The sequence below is a fragment of the Zea mays genome, chromosome 1, assembly GCF_902167145.1.
Source record: "Zea mays cultivar B73 chromosome 1, Zm-B73-REFERENCE-NAM-5.0, whole genome shotgun sequence".
In the NCBI taxonomy this organism is placed as follows: Eukaryota; Viridiplantae; Streptophyta; class Magnoliopsida; order Poales; family Poaceae; genus Zea; species Zea mays.
The window spans coordinates 195,327,756-195,341,019 of NC_050096.1; the positions used below are offsets into that span (position 1 = coordinate 195,327,756).

The window sequence follows — 13,264 nt, forward strand, 5'->3', positions numbered from 1 at the left end:
AATATACTATCCGTACCCTACCCGACGTATTTCGGGTACCCGACCCGATAGGATCATGGGTGAGATTTCAAACTCCCATTTCCACCGGGTACGAAACCTGTGGGTATCTATACCCACGGGTCTAATTGTCATTCCTAGGTTTGATTAAATACGGACATATCCTTAGCACCATGCAGTTGCTCCTAAGAACTTGTTTACTTACCACGTGATTGGTTGGGCCGCCAGCCACGCCCAGCGCACCACGTACAGTTGACCATGCAAAATTTGTGATTGGCATGCAAAATTTGTGATTGGTTATTTAGCTCTCTCGTCTCCATGCGCGGAGATACAGCTCCACCGCTCCACTGGACTAAGATCGCTGCCTGCCAGAGCCAGACAGACAGGCGCCGATCGATCTTGCTTGACCTGTGATCTGCTCCCGGCCCCAACTCCACTCCATCTCGTTGCTTTTTCTTTTGCGTTGGCAGTCAGCAGGACAGGACTACGATCACGCGCTGTGCTGTGCTGTGCTGTTCTGTATTGTCCAGTGCAAGAAGCGTACACGAAATTACAAAAAGTACCCATCCAGTTTCCCCTTTTCCTCCGCCAAGATACAACAAAGCACACGGAAAACATGCGTCGAAGTCAAGGAAACCATCAAAGGCCCCATCAGCTAACCAAACACGGCAACCAAATCAGAAAACATGTCCATACTGCTGCACATCCCTCAGCTCAGACGAACCCTGACCTCGTCTCTTCAGAACACACAAACACACACACTGCACTGGCCTGGCTAGGCCACAACAAGAGAAAGCAATGCACCTGGCCGACTGGGTTTAGAGCATCCTTTTTGCTCACATCGCCAAAGACAACCAAATCATTCTCTGCACTGATTGGTGCACATGGCCACATCGCATGGGCATAAGGATCCATGCTGCCAAACCAACCAGCACCACCACAAGCACCAGCAGCATCAGCGACACAGGTCCACAGTCATATGAATGATGATGACAAAATAATAGAGATTAAAAAAAACAGATACGCGCTTTCGACATAGCTTATTCCATTTATTTACTGAACCTCGAGAGACATTTTCGCGTCCAAAATTGTTCCATCAAAAAGTTGCTCCTAACGCAGGAGACAAGAGAGTTTTTTACTCCCTCACCTCCCGCAACTCAGTTGACAGCAGCTGACCAATCCTTAGTTACAAGAAAGAAAGAAAAAGAACGAGAGCCTTAGCATACCTGCCGAGCAGAGGCTCAATGGAATAATCGAATGGGGTCTATATATACAAGGGGGGTTTGGGGGGTGGCTAGGTGCCTGGGCTTCAACTACGGAGGCCTTGCTTATCTGATTCTGAGGAGCTAATGATTTGTGGGGGGGGGGGGGGGGGGGGGGTGAGAATGGGGGAGGAGGAGCCTGCACACGCCTTGGATGGGTCACATCTCGCGCAGCAGGTTGCTGATCTTGCGGAGCTCTGTCAGGGCAGCCATCGCGGTGACCTGCCCTTTGCCTCCCAGGATGTTGTTCGACAAGTTCTCCATGGCGCTGGGCTGCGCGCGGTCCTGCTGGAACGCCGTTTCGATCACCTGTACACATATGGCAGCCAGATGGTAATGTCATTCTCGTGTCTTAGATGACTTTTTGGACAAGGGAAAGTAAAGTAAACAATGCATGGGGGGGACTTCAAAGTGCGAGCTGCCTTATTCTAAAAAATATAAAAATACATGGTCACTGCCTGACTGGTTACAGACCGATCTCTCAGCATAGAAGGTACCATCACCGATATATGGACTCTGCTAGCAGCAGGAGCAACCTGGCAAACAGAGACGCCCAAGGGCGACAAAATGGGTTCAAGTATAATACCTGGATGTTTTCGAGCATGTTCTGCCCGATATTCTTCAGCGTGCCCATCACCTTCTTATTATCGCCATAAGCCAAATTTATGCCGCTGCAAGAGTTATCTGAACTCGCATCAGCAGGTGAAGGGCAGGGAGGAACCGCGTCATGTTTACCATCCGATGATGCCTGACCACTGCCCTTCTCCACCACATTGCCTTCAGCTGATGGTCTGCCAAACCTCAACAGCCACTGCAGCTTGTTAATAAATGGCTTTCTTTCATTAGGTACCATGGTTTTCTCCAAGGGTCTAGTTTGACCTACATTTGCTCCAGACTCTATTGCTTCTGAGACGGTTTTATCCTCGCAGTTACAGCTGGACGACTCGTCTGGCAAGACTTCGTCTCTATAATCATCACCGGCGCATGAATTTGAAGTAATACTGCTCTTCTCGGAATCATTATCATGACAATTCTCATGTTCATTACCAGCCCTAGCTGTATAAAACACTGGAGAATTTTCACCACTGGAACAATCTTCTGTCCTTTTCGCTGAACTCTCGTCAGCAGGCTTCACCGGTGAATCTATAAGTGGATTGAACTTCGCCACACTTGGTGGTGGACTTACTGTTAAATTCTCACTAGCCGCCTTTAGCTTTAGCTGTGAAGACCTTTCAGAACTCAAAATAGTCTCCTTGTGAATCGACACGATAGGAAATTTATCTTGCTCAAATTTTCCAATAACTTCATTGGATTGTACTACTTTATCTGAATAAGAGTTTAGAAGACACCGTCTCACTGAATTCCTCGCGTCATTATTCACACTGACTACCTTAACTGGAGAAGGATCTGACTCTGTCCTAGATAAACCAAGCCTCTGACTCAAAGATTGCTTTAATGATCTCTTATAAGAAAGACCCTTATTATCACTCTCCTTAAGAGCAGTTCCGTCATTATGCAGGTTTCTCCACTGCTCTTCCCAGTAACTCTCAGCTAATGGATGCAACGGAGTCCTTGGAGGAGTTGAAGTAGCAAGATTACTATAAACTCTATCATAATCACAGCTATCCTTCTTTGATAAAAGAGATGGGGATAATGTATTCGCATCAATAGCAGTAGACTGTAGAGATTTAGCTTTCTCAATTAACTTATGCACATCAACGTTGTTTGGAAAATTCAATAACCTCTGAAGACATAACGTATTGATTTCAGTGGCTAGTAGAGATGATCTAAGGTGAAGAATCATAGAGACCGCCATGGCTGCGATGAATGCCCCTCTAGATGAGCACAATATCTTAAAGTTGCATTCTTCATTTTCTCTAAGTAGCATATCATTGGAGCAAGCAAAAACTTCATCCCATACAACTAAAAGATCGTCGAGGCAGAACTCTCGTCCAAACAAGACTCGCAGCCAACGAAGAGCGAAATACTGCGGTTCTACATCCAGCTCAATGAAATGGCTATGAAGAGATGGCTCAACAATGGAAAGCAAATGAAATAAAGATGCTGAGGCTTCAATGACAGGTGCTAGACTTGAGCTAGATCCAACCTTGGATGTAGAGAAAAACTCTGCCATGCAGACCACTCCACTACCTCCGTCCATCAAACCATCAAACATTGAATAAGCATCATGTTCCATGAACCTTTCAGACAATACAATGCCTAGTTCACCCTCGGCTCCATATGCATCACTAAGTGAAATTATTTCCTTCGTATCCAGGTCAAGCTCATCAAGAGTGTTAACTCTGGAAGCGCTTTCAGAATCATCGCCATTGTCAGCCCTGGAATGCCAGTTTGAGTCCTTTCTAGGTTTATAACTGAAAAGCATATCTGTATCTGGGAAAGCCACTCCATCAAAATCATCATTGAAGCAATCCTCATGGAGCTTCCTTACTTGAGATAGTTTATCAATGTCAACTTGAAGAACATACACTAGAGGAGCTAGTAGTTCGTGCATTCCTGTGAAAGTAGTCCATAAATCAGTACATATTTGGCAATAAAATAAAAAATTGCAGAAAGCTACGGATAATCATGTGGATAAACTAATTAATCAAACTTTAATACCAACAAAAGTAGTCATTCAGTGGCATTTATCACAGCTTTATAGATTTAGAATCATATAGTAAAATCAAGTGATTATTCCCTTATAAGAGAATCTTAGTGCCTATTAATATATCCTAAGAATCCAATCTAAAAATATAGTTTTAGTTTATTAAATTACAAGCGCTACCAATTTATCTCTAATGAAATGCAAACAAAAGGTTTCAACCCCATGGACATTTCTCAGAGACAGCAAAGCCAATTAGATATGCAGCAAAGGCTTATTGACACTCATGTATTTAAAAGAGTTGCTTACCTTGGCGATATCCACACTCTGGGTGCTGAAGGCACCACATCAACAGTATTCTCCTGAGCATGGCCTGGCAACTAGGCGTTTGAAAGTAACTACCATCTTCTGGATATAATCGAGACAGGTCTTGGTCAACTGTCTTCTCCAACTCAGCCCCTCTAAAGAAGCGGCCCCAGCTGCTATCTGCACAAGGAATTTAAATAGAAATGTAAGGTCTTGAAAGTTTTAGCAGGAAGCACTGGAGCAGAGCATGCAACATTCTTCCATTTCACCATCATAAAGCTGCCATCGTAATGCCATTTAGAAACAGAACAACACAAGAATTATTATCTAGTTGTAATGGGAAAATCCAGCCTCTAAATTCCTGATAGCATACTGCAATCAAAATTATAGAGTTCACTATCAATTAGTGTCCCACGCTTGAGCTCCAGCGTATTTAAGAAAATAAAATTTTACCATATTTGTTCTTGTTGGTTATCTAGAGTTATGGGTTCCTTTCTACCGGTGTAGTTATGCTACTAACAAGCATAAAGTCAGTATGCCAAAGTGTAAATAGGCCAGATAAACACCTTTCTACTTTAATATATAGATTTCTTACTCATTGTGCACTGTGCACAACATACCTAAAACCTGATCCAGGAGAAACCTCGTTGTTTGGAGAAAAAAAGGAATCTACGATGACGATGCAAAATAAACATAGTAGTTCCCACTAACATTAATAATTAAGTCTTGCCAAAGGTAAACGGGTAGCAAACAAAATAAACATCTACATTCAGAAGATATATCATCAAAATTTCATGCTTATCATTCTGGTCATGAAATCATGTCTAGGTCTAGCACAAAAATACCTGGGTTCTGAGAGAGCGGGTTGTCAACAACAAGGTTGGATGATCTGTCCTCCTCCTTTGGAAGATGCGGGTCTACCATAAGGCGGCGCCTCAAACTAACATACCTACAAGAAACCAGAAACACCTAGATCAGTTGAAAGAACCCTTGGCCCAATCATATAAAGATGACAAGTTGACAACTTCAGCAACCAGCCGTTCAGCGGCAATTTGTCCCATCGAAATTCATAGCCACGTGAACAATAAAATAACCTTTAACCAGATATGCAAATTTCCAACGAGTTGTTTCTTGATACCGTGATACGATCGGAAGCATTAACTCTTAATTATTGCGATGTTTCCTTGGCAAAAGACAATTTTTTTTTCTCTCTCTCTCTCTCGTCATAATCATGAGAGGACGAGAACAAGAGCCGAACACACAAACAAGAGAAGAGATTCCTGCCGACAAGAACCGCACCAAACAGCAAGTGGGCAAATCAGCCTCACCTCCTCCGCGAATCCGCGGCGGCGCGGCGGAGCTCGTCGACGGAGGCCCCGGGCGACGCCGGCAGGATGCCGAGATCGATCCGCCACCGGACGCTGCGCAGGTTCGCGAACCGCCGCCGCCGCCACCGCCGCTGCCTGTCCTCCTCCGCCATGCGGGCCCTCTCCCCCGATTCAGCCGCAGGCGGATTTGACTGCCTCCCCCCCGAACCAACAGCCCCCGCCCGCAGGTGGGGAGAGCCAAGAGCGGAGCGCCTTTCCACGAGGCCGGGCAGGGCAGGGCAGACGCTACAAATAGCCGCGCGTGTATAGGATCTTTGGGCGGAGTAAAGATCGGGAGATTCTGGAGGATGATTTCGGTGGAGGAGGGGGAGAGGTTGAAGGAGGTGATTTTTTTCTTTTTCTTTCCTGTGCCCTCTCCTCGCGCGAGAATGGCGTGGTGCCCTGTCCCTGCCTGCCTCGTCGGGGGAGGGGGTGGATGACTTGGCTCCTGGTAGGCAGGGAGTGGGGTGGATGACTTGGCTTATCGTGGGTGGACTGGACGAGCAAGCCGAACAGGGAGGAAGGGGAAGGCCAGGAATGGAGTCTCCTCTATCCTATTCCTATTATTATTTCTTGCTCGGTTTTTTTCCCGTTTATTTTAGAAGAAAAAAATATATGGGATCTAGAAGAAGGTCATGGATTTTGTTCTCTACTGGCTGGAAAGGAGAGAGTGGTTAGGGATGGGAGATGGCGATGACTAGTGAGTGATTGGCTAGGTGGCTTGGCCTTTTGGCATTATCTTTGCGCTGAGGTGGGGTGTTTCAGAGAAACATGTAGCATATGCTAATGCGTTTTTTTTTGGGTCCATGGCATTATTTCTCCATATTGTTATTTCATATATGCTTGTGTGTGGGTTGGGTTGGGGGGTTGGGTTGTGAAGGGAAGGGAATAGACGTGAATGGATGGGAGGTTGGTATGCAGGATGACGTGCTCCTGTTGCTGTGTGGTCTATTTTGGCGGAGGAGGATGGGACATTAAATTTGTCTGGTCCACAATGTTTTACCTAAAGTTTAGTAGAGCTGGTGATGCAGGCAAAAAGGATATATATATAATTTTTTTTTGGTTCGTGTGAGCGTGACTTCTATGTTTATGTCTGTTAAGGAGTGTGCGAATATGGGCTGAATTCAAGGCATCTACGCATCAAATCTTCTATGTTTTTGCAGTTGATGACGAAAATGAGTAGTAAATAAGATGGAGCGAAGAAATCTGGCGTACTGCAGCCGGCGTCTCTCCGAAGCTATTCAGCAGCATGTGTACTTGTCCGGTACGTTTCGACGACGTCAATTTCCTCTCGCTTTCGTCTCCAGCTGGATGCAGCAAGCGACGCTCCCTCCCTTCCGTGTGCCATGCCTTTTGTGTGTGGCCTGGTAAACGGCGACGCCGACGCCGACGTGCTTTAGCCGCCAAGTTGAACTGCGTGCGTGCGTATTTTCGTGCTGGATTATTGGTTCTTCGTAATCATCGGATGCCGATATAACGCAAGAGAGGGAGGCAGGATTGCAGAGCAGAGCTGTCGGTGTCTGAATTTAACTTGGACGTTTCTTTCACCGGAGTATATGTACGTACGTTGAGTATCTGAATGGTAAACGAGTATGTATACATCATCTGAAAATGTCATGTTTTTTATGATTATATATATATATATATATATATATATATATATATATATAAGAGACACAATTATTACTATTACTATTATTATTATTATTATTATTATTATTATTATTAGAACATTAATATGTCTTTATGATAAAAAAATATTAGTAGATGTCTATATATATATACACGAAGTGACGGTGTGCTAGGGAGACAAGAAAGATGCATCCACAACCTCATCTGTTTACATGCTTATCTGTCCATCCCTTCATCCGACTCAGCATGCCGGCTACAGCTGGTGCTGACTGTACGTGTACCCCATTCCTGCTGGTTTGACAGTTTGACTGGAGCATGAGCTCTGGTCCACAATGTCAGTGGCACTCAATCTGGGGCACCTAGCGGTTCATTCGTACTTGCAAGAAAGGAAATTTGTCACTGCTAGCTGCAATGCAAGGCTGCATGCCTGCAACTCCTTTTTTTCAGATGGCTATCACTCCACTGAATAAATGGATGTACTCTTCTGTTGTACCTACAGCTACAGGGGCTACAAACACATCTCAATTCTCAAAGAATATTCTAAATCTAACTATGAATATAAAAGTACTATTATTTACAATTCTAAGTAAGTCTATTATAAAAACCGGTTTTTTAATCATGATACTTATTTGTGTCGATGACAAGTCTGACATCACGAGTCTACAAGTGGATGAAAGGGTGGAGCTTGTTGCTGAGAAAAAAATTGGATCGAGTTTGAAGCAAGGCGTGCATAAATAAAAGTTTAAAACTTAGGCTTTCTAGATGTTTTTTTCATTGCATCGCTCTTGTCTTGTGCCTATAACATTGTTATTTTAGTATTTCTTGATGTGGAGGCTTGGAGCCTTGCATTTGCAACTGTTTGGTTGTATGTATCTTTTTATCTAAAAGAAAAAAAGCTTGGTCTAGTATGTCGACCACAAAGCAGGGGTATTAGACGACCTAATGACTAAACCAAATTCGCTACTGGTGGTATTAGGTGTGGAATGATTTCTTTCGGAACACTTCAATTATAATAACAGGTGACTGGCAATGTGGTACTAGCTAGCAGTAGTACTACTACTGGTCATGTGCCCGTCACTACCATTTTCTGGTGCAATCATTTTTTTGTGGCGCTGCTTCCAGTAGCTAGCCAGTCAGTCGATCGTGCAACAGACATGCTCGCTCCGTTACAAAAAAATAAGCTACCACTAGAGTATTTTATGTACGTAGATTATTTTTATTTTTCTTAAATCCGACTAAACTTATAGAAAATGCAAGAAACATTTATGCCTCCAAATAAGTTTTACTATAATAAAAACTAAATTTCAAATGTCCGTATAGCTCGAATATTCACTATCCATGCCTGCCAGGCTCACAAATTAAACCCCGCATAGCTCGAATTGTTCGTAACCACACATGCCTTTTCCATAGTTAACATTCCCTTCATATCTTATTTTTTATGGACACTAAAACTATTTGTTTTTTTTTTGGGGCAAAAAAAATGCCCATGCAGCACGACAGGAGCCGGGCCGGACCAAGCCAAGCCTAGCGAAGCGGCTGCCAAAGACGTCAATGGGCGGGCGGCGGGCGGCAGGCGGCCACCGGCCCACCGCATCCGGACAGTGCCGGTCGGTGAGCCTCCGCCTTTGCTCGTGTTGCAAGCCAATCGCAGCCTCACAGGGCAGCACCGCACCCACCGGCATGCCAATCGCCAAATTATGCCGCCGATAATAATTAGCTCCAAACCAAGCGCGGCTTCCTGTCCCCAAGTTTTGTCAGCGACCGGGACGGTGTACCTACGCTACGCTTGCGCTGATTTGGGTTTGCCCGGCCATAAGTGAGTATTATAATCAAAACTAGTCGGTTGCTCGTGCGTTGCGACGGCTTACAACAATACCCACGTAAACTATTCATAAAAAAATTTAAGATTTTTATTGACTGTCTCTGCTATCTGTAAAATATATTTTTTGATTTGGCTAACTAATGTTACTGTTTACTCCATACAAATATATCTTGGTACAACACGACCAATGAAGTGAGCGATTAGAAGAGAGTTCACAACGATTGACTGAATTAACAGAGATTATAAAATGACATAATTCTATCATAAAGAGACCAAATAAGAGAAAGTTTGTGAGATCAACTTTCTAAAAAAGTCCCATGAAGTCAAACTTATAAAAAAATAGATCAAAATATGAAGTGATTGCTAAAGTCAGGCATCAATAAAAACTGGATGCGCTCCATATAAATTATGCTACTTCGTAGCAATTACTAACGTTTAAAACAAAAAATAACCTTTCATTTTGTTGTTAGTGTGACAAAGCATTGCTGCTCAATCCAATTCAGCAACCTCAAATACCATGTAGTCCATTGCGTCAATGTGGTCTCATAAACGACATAATGCTTGTAAGAGCCAAGAAGGTCGTGTCGTACTGGGCTGTAGCCTCGGCCCATAGTACTGGCCTGGCCCGACACGATTATTTTTTATTTTACAAAAAAACATATATACCTATATATAATTTATATTCAATATTAAAAATATCTTCACCCAGTGTCTCCCACCCTTCTTCCATCAGTGCATGGGTTCGAACCCCACCTTCTGCACTGTTTTTTAATATTTTACGCTGATTTAATTAAATAGATCGACGGGATAACGGGCTTGGCCCGACACAGTTAGCAGGCCGGTATGACGTGCATGTGCTATAGTTGTGGCCCGCGTGCATCTAGCCCGTGTCGGGCGTCGTTACCGGGCTGGCCTGATACAGCTATAGCGGTTATTTGTAAAAAAATGACGCATGACGACCGTTGAAACTGGTGCTTTAATTATAGTATAGACTATGGGTTATGGTAATCAGAGCGCTTGGACCCTTATAGCTTGAATTATAGAGGGTGGCTGCACCTTCCTTTTAGAAGCGCGGGGATATAAATGATTAATTAATCATAGCTAGGTTTTACTTGCTTCAGCAGCACCAGCAGATAGTTAGGTGCTGTTTAGTTTACATATTTGTAACGTGAATAATAACGATAACGTTAAATCATGTTTGCCATAATCATATACCAAAGTATAAACTGAAACTGTCTAATGCAAACAAAAGTAGCTATCTAACCAAAGTAACCAAAGTGGATTATCGGGTGCGAATCATTACGGATTAAATACTATACTGTAGAAGCAGGGCGGAGCAGGCAACCAAAGTGGATTAGGGCTACCGCAATACCAAAGAGCATCCTATCTAATTCGTAATTCCTAACGAACGTCTAGTGCAAACAAAAGTAAGCTAGCCATTGTGGACCAGATAGATTCGCTTGTCCACCGACCCGATGCATATGCACTGTCAGCGATTTGGAGTGGGCCACTAGTAGTGGAGCCACACATGTCTGCTGAAGTCTGAGCCACAGATCTGCTTGCAGCAAGTAAATAAAAAAAAAAAGAAAAATGGCGGTTCCAGCTGTCGAACAAATCCCCCCAGCCTCAAGTCCTGAATCACTGAAACCAATCAGCTTGAACTGGGAACTACCCACAGATCCACTGAGCTCCAGAACTACCCAATTCCGTCCACCACCAGGGCACAAGTTCAGGCTCAGGTAGAGTCGTCATCCTGTAGCTAGCATGATGACGAGCTCATCACATGGTCCACATATGCTGTAATGCCAGAAACTGTCACTAATATGCTAGCTGCTGCGTACGTACCCTGCTATGCTATGAATCGAATCGTCCACATATACTGTATTAAAATGATCGTCCGCCCAATAATACGCGCGCAGATGGGATCAACGTCACCGGCACATTATTGCACCTCTCGTGTTTAAACAGTGCCTGGGAAACATTTTTGATGCTCAGCTCTATGCCGAGCATGGTATTATTGGTGAGAGAATGCCGTCCTGCCCTGCCGGCTGCCCACCACAATCCAGTGGAGTTTCTCGGAGAAAGAACCCTGCATTAACCGAGTAGAGTTAGGTAATAATAGCATGTTTTAGCTGGCGGGGCTATCTAAGAAACGGTGGGAGAGAGACGGTCGTGACAACTTATCATATCCTAAGTGAAGTGTCGACAAACAACAAAGAAATTGCATCATTCCTATAGAATGGGAGAAGAAGGGATTAAATCTGTCTTATCTAAGAATATGGGTTGTTTGACCAAGGTAAATGCGGCAATCAACAAGAAGCGAAAGCTTTGGACTAAAAACTACTGATTATGCCTTGTTTGGGTATGCTCTTAACAACGTGGGCTGTAGTTTTTTAATAATAAATTTTAGAGTGCTTGATATGAATGTTGATATTTGATACAGTTATGGAGTATAACGACACTACATTTTTTAGAGTGGATTTTCCATAAAAAAAAATACACCTATCAATTTTAGCCACGAATCTTTTTATGCTTGAGATGTCTGAACCGGTAATAATACTACTGTTGAGTTTAGATCTATCTAATTATTAAACTTTGACTTAGTAATTAACTCGTGGTACAATCTTGTAAACTGGATTTTTGTATCCGCTACATCTCATGTATGCCCCTAATCTATACTAGTAGAGATGGCAATGTGTCACACCCGGATTTAAAGGCAAATTTAGACGTCAATCAAATATATGATAGGATCAAAAGCTCATAATATTGACAAGTATAGAAAGTTGACTTACATCTATCTAATTATTAAATTTTGATTTAGTAATTAACTCGTGGTACAATATTGTAAACCGTTTTTTGGTATCCGCTACATCCCAAGTATGCCCCTAATCTATACTAGTACCTGTTCCCGTGTTGAGAACTACGTTACCACGGATCATCAGATCCGCCCCTTCCCTCCCGTCAGCAGTAGAGGCGCAAGAAGCTGTAGAGGACTCGTCTCCCTTCCCATAAGCACGACAGAAACACACGAGACACGATGTAGGGTTGGGCCTCTGGCCCCTTTCTTTTCTCTCACATATGAAGGGGTGTAAATGTTCCTGTTGGGGGCCTTCGTCCTCCGAAGGTCCTCAAAAACATGATTTGACAATATTTTCCAAGTGAAATGTATGAACAGGTATCTTCGGACTTAGATTATGAACATGAAGTACGATCAGGACGAAGCTTAAGCTAGACGAAGGAGGATTGAGATGGATGGGCTGATCACCAAGCTGTACGAAGGATGGTGCATAGCCGAAGCTATGCGCAGGGGAGCTTCGGCATGGTGGCAGAAAGGGGAACCGACTTAAAGATGAAAAGACTACTTAGGCCTTGACAGATCCCCATAAGTCATTAGCAAATGTAGTGGGCATAAATGTAATTTTACATGGGCTGCGTCCCACGTCTATAAATAGATGAACAGTACTCCCGTACTGTTCACGCTGACTTGGCATTTGCTTTTGCGTCACACTTGTATTTTCATCTCCTTCCAAGCCGAAGGTACATTTGTAATGCGATATTGTCTCTATTTTTCCATGATGATATAAAAAAAAGGTTAAATTGATGATGTTATATGATTATTCAAGCTATCTTTTATGTCTCGTATGCTTTGTCTTTCATTAATATATAATGTGATGATGAAGGTTCGTCCTTCATGACCTTCGTCCGAAGATCGTTATATCCTAAGGGAAATAATGCTTCGAAGGACGAAGGACTTTATCGTTTAACATTCTCTGTGTTGCCTTGTTCTTAACTCATAGCATTTGAGAACAAGTCCCCAACATTGGCGCCCACCTCCGGTGAACTCACTTCCACTTCGAGTTTTTTGAACACCTTCGGAAGCCATAGACCCTCGCTATGGCACCGAAGAAAGCTTCAGCGACTGGGGCTGCAGCTCTGCAACCGCTGGACCCTAACCAGGAAACTGTCTCTCTTCGGGAGGCCCGAAGCCAGAAGAGGAAGGCCGTCAGCCCGACGCTTCAGGAGGATGAGCTAGACCAAGAAATCAGGGATATGGAGATGCTACATCAACAGGTGCAAAGGAAGAAGGAGAAGATGGCCCGACTAGCTGAGTTGCAAAGACAGATAGACGAAGCCTCTGAGGAAGTTCGCCATCTTTCTCACGATGAGCAGACCCGAAGGCCTCAGCAGAAAGATCTTCATCAGGAGGGCTTCGTCAACGAAGATGACTGGTATGACAATTTCCATCAGGGAAATTTTGTTTTCGATGATGCTT

General features: G+C 43.7%; 1 protein-coding gene across 1 annotated transcript; it reads right to left on the bottom strand.

The window, feature by feature from the left end:
- Nucleotides 1–1,004: 1,004 nt before the first annotated feature.
- Nucleotides 1,005–6,413, bottom strand: LOC103642476 (TBC1 domain family member 5 homolog B). Its single transcript, XM_008665742.3, has 5 exons — nucleotides 5,499–6,413; nucleotides 5,016–5,119; nucleotides 4,174–4,350; nucleotides 1,846–3,776; nucleotides 1,005–1,568 (listed from the first exon to the last, which is right to left on the bottom strand). The coding sequence occupies exons 1-5, from the start codon at nucleotides 5,648–5,650 to the stop codon at nucleotides 1,419–1,421; spliced, it is 2,514 nt and encodes an 837-aa protein (XP_008663964.1). The 5' UTR covers nucleotides 5,651–6,413; the 3' UTR covers nucleotides 1,005–1,418.
- Between the last annotated feature and the right edge of the window lie 6,851 nt (nucleotides 6,414–13,264).